Genomic DNA, 3,604 nt, shown 5'->3' with positions numbered 1-3,604 from the left:
CAGGGGAGGGGTGTGTGGCTGGAGAGCAGGGCCCTGCTGGGTGTCGGGGGTAAGAATGGATCCAGACCCTGAGTCCTTCTAGTTCAGGCTAGAACTTTGGATCTGACTCTGGATCTATAGGGAACCAGGGGAGGGTTAGGAGCAGGGGAGTGTTGGAACCCATTCGTGTTTTAAGGCCGCTGTGGCAGTTTTGAGGATGATAAAGCGCGAGGGCAAAGGCAAAAACGGGATGCCTGTTAGGAGTCTCTGGTGGTAACCCGGTTGGGGGGAGGAGGCAGGGAGCCACGGCCTAGTCTGAGGGAGGAAGCGGGATTGGCCGGAGGGCTTCTGGGGCCACAGGGTGGGCGGTGGCGTGTCCTGAGCCGGGACGACCTGGGGCGGGCTGGGGTGGGGGGGTGAGGCTGGGAGGTGAGGCGTCCAGGAAAGCTGGTAAAGAAACGGATGTGAGGTTCTGGGGGGTCAGACGTTAGGGGAGCAGTGAGGACTCAGGAGCTGAGCCGGGGCGAACAGGGCCATCCCTGGTCTGCCGCTTGCGTCCCCAGGCAACGCCCAGAACACCCTGGCCCAGCCCACCGTGTGGCTGACCATCACCCTCACCACCGTCGTCTGCATCATGCCTGTGGTGGCCTTCCGCTTCCTCAAGCTGAGCCTGAAGCCCGACCTCTCCGACACGGTGAGCGGCCCGCTGTCCGCCGGGGGGGCCGGGGGGCGGCTCAGCGAGCCCCATGGCGCGGCCGGTCACGCTGGTGGCGGGCACCCGCTATCTCTGGGACAGACCCCCGTGCAGCCCGGGGCTGCGGTCCCTCGTCCGCGCCGTTACCGATGCGGCCCCTTCCCCACGCTGCCCGGCCAGGTCCGCTACAGCCAGCTGGTGAGGAAGAAGCAGAAGGCCCAGCACCGCTGCCTGCGGCGCGTGGGGCGCACCGGTTCCCGCCGCTCGGGCTACGCCTTCTCGCACCAGGAGGGCTTCGGGGAGCTCATCATGTCCGGCAAGAACATGCGGCTCAGCTCGCTGGCGCTGGCCGGCTTCGCCACGCGCTCCAGCTCCAGCTGGATCGAGAGCCTGCGCAGGAAGAAGAGCGACAGCGCCAGCAGCCCCGGCGGAGGGGCCGAGAAGCCCCTCAGGGGCTGAGGGCTGCCGCCGGGGCGCCCGTGCCGGCGACCAGCACGCGGGGCGTCCGGCCACCGAGGGGACGGCTTCTCGGAGCTGTGGAACCCCGCGCCTCCCCGCGGACTCCGTCCCGCTGGCGTCTGTTCCGCTGGCCTCCGCAGTCCCGCTGGCCTCCCCGGTCCCGCTGGCCTCCGCGGCTGGGCCGGGCCCCAAGGGCGGAGCAGGGACGGGGGCACGGGGAGCCAGCCCCGGAGAGGGGCAGATGTGGAACCAAAAACTGAACAATAAGTCGAGATTGGGTCTGCCCCTGCCCTGCTCGGAGCCCCCAGGGAGACTATAATCTCTGTATTTTTTTACTCCCACTCCCCAGAGGGGCCGAGAGCCTCTGTTCCTGAATTACACAAGAATGTATCATGCCGGGAGCCAGAGATCTGCTGGGGCCCACGGGCCCCTCACGTTGTGTATGTCTCTCCTAGATTTGTGTTTGTGTCCAGTTTGGTTTTGTGTTTTTTATTTGGCAGGAGGAGGGGGCCTCTGACTTCTGTGTTGTGGGAAGAGGAGGCCGGCCCCCAGGAGTGCCCCCGCTGGCTGGGTGGGGTGGTTCCTCGGAACCCCGCTCGCTCAGGCTAGGCCTCCAGCTGCCGGGCCCTTGAGGGCTGCAAGGCTGGCCAGGGAGGGAGCACCTGTCAGCCCAAGGGGTCTGCAGAGCACGGAGGAGGATTTGGTCCTGTCTGCTTCCTCACCTTGAGAGTGAAGTGCTACTTCCTCCCCTAACACAAATCAGTTTCTGGGTCCGTAAGCCCTGCTGGTGTTGGGCTGGAGCCTGGGAGCGCAGTCCCGTCATTCTCTGACCTAAAACTGGGTGTAAAATGTAGTCCAAAAAAAGAGATTCCTTTCTTTTTAATTTGGATCTGAGTTCATTAGCAGAGTCCTGTCTGTCTTCCCTCCTCCTCCATCATCTAGCATTTTCCTGTACCTACACCCAGGACCAGAGGCGGGGCTGGGAAGCTGGCCTCTGCTTCTCTCTTCTAGTACAGGAGGGGTCCCAGCCCTCCAGGCCCAGCATCCAGCAAGAGGTGTGGAGAAGTAGGAGGGCGGGACTGGCCGCGAAGGGCCTGGGCGTGCCTGTCCTTCCTTCCCACCATCCACACCCCAAATCAGACTTCTCCCGGATTAGTTGCTACCAGTTCAGTCTTGGTAGCAGAGGGGCTGCTAAGAGATGGTGTGTGAGCTGGGAGGGGCACGCAGGTCTGACACACCCAGGGAGGTGGGCTGGGCAGCAGGCAAGGGGTGGGGAAGCTTGGCAGGGAAATCCCTTTTGGCCACACAGTTTACAAACCCAACATCATGTCTGTTTGTGTGTCTCTCAAGCTGAGAGTCTGATTTTTATACCAAAGAGGAAATGATTTTTTTTCATATTTGATTTGTCTATATTATATAAATATATATATAAATATATATATATACAGTTATATATATTATTTTTTTGGTTCTCTCTCGTTTTTTTAAGGAGGGAGGCAGTACCAAGTTGCGTTGAGCTGTAATTAAGGAACATTCTGTATAATTTATGACACATTTCTATACTTGCAAGAATTATATCATTTTATGAACATAGAAAAAAATGCCTTTTTATAAAATTCCAATTTCTGAGAAGTGTGTAATTTGTCTCTTTTTTAATATTTAATCAAGGCTGGTGGTAAACAGAAAGACAAACTTTTTTAAATGGAATTGAGTGGGTGGATGTGTGTCGAGGTGGAGAAAATGGAGTCTGGCTGGTCTCTGCACCCCTCCTGGGACGGAGTCTCAGCTGGACGGGGCAGTGGGCAGACCTGGGCACTTGTGTGGCCCATGGCTGGGCACTTAGGGCCTTGAACTGTTTGCTTTTCCAAACAAGCCACCTGCACATTCCAAGAGTCCCCATACACATGGTATCTGGGTGGGGAAAGGACCAAGGAAATATCGTTCGTTGATTTTTTCTTACCCTACGTCTGTCTTGTTTTTCCCGCTGGCAAACTGGGCCTCCCACCTCCTAGCCTCAGTCTTCTCGGTTTTTGCAGAAGTGAACATCAAGGAACCTAGTATAGACCAAGACGGCAAGGACTTTAAGATTCACTGATAGAGTGAGCTCTCTGGCAGGGAGGGGAGAGGGGAAGGCCCGCGTCCAGGACTGGGGGGGCCAAGGGCTGGTGCTGGTCCCTAAACAACACCTGAGTCGGTTCCCCTTGGACCTCACCAGTCCCCTCACCAGTCCGTCCTGTCACAGTGACCGTCTTCTCTAAAACAGCTCCCAGCAGGTGAAAGCTGGAGGGAAATGGTGGACAAAGATCAGGTTCCCTTTTAAGGAGAACTAGGCCCGAGCGGAAGCAGATGCTTGGCCCACGGAGCCACCCAAGTGCCCCACCCAAATACTTCACTAGGATCACCTTTGACCTTCGCATGGCAGCCCGACATCTCCAGGCCTGATCTTACTTGCATCGGACTTGGCCTCCTCCC

At 58.2% G+C, this 3,604-nt stretch overlaps 1 protein-coding gene across 6 annotated transcripts in view; it reads left to right on the top strand.

Moving 5' to 3' along the window:
• The window catches only part of ATP8B2 (ATPase phospholipid transporting 8B2), a 19,791-nt gene extending 17,023 nt beyond the window's left edge, over positions 1-2,768 (top strand). For 4 of the 6 annotated variants that reach the window (XM_034667537.1, XM_034667536.1, XM_034667535.1 and 1 more), the window contains 2 exons: positions 543-673; positions 854-2,768. In XM_034667537.1, the coding sequence (XP_034523428.1) occupies positions 543-673; positions 854-1,392 (670 nt within the window). In that variant the 3' untranslated portion in view covers positions 1,393-2,768. The remainder of the gene's footprint in view (positions 1-542; positions 674-853) is intronic. The other 2 variants (XM_034667539.1, XM_034667538.1) reach the window with 1 other exon arrangement.
• Positions 2,769-3,604: the final 836 nt, after the last annotated feature.

This window comes from Ailuropoda melanoleuca, chromosome 8 (assembly GCF_002007445.2).
Source record: "Ailuropoda melanoleuca isolate Jingjing chromosome 8, ASM200744v2, whole genome shotgun sequence".
In the NCBI taxonomy this organism is placed as follows: domain Eukaryota; kingdom Metazoa; phylum Chordata; class Mammalia; order Carnivora; family Ursidae; genus Ailuropoda; species Ailuropoda melanoleuca.
The sequence above is the reverse complement of the archived record's forward strand: the minus strand, read 5'-3'. Positions and strand labels throughout refer to the sequence as shown.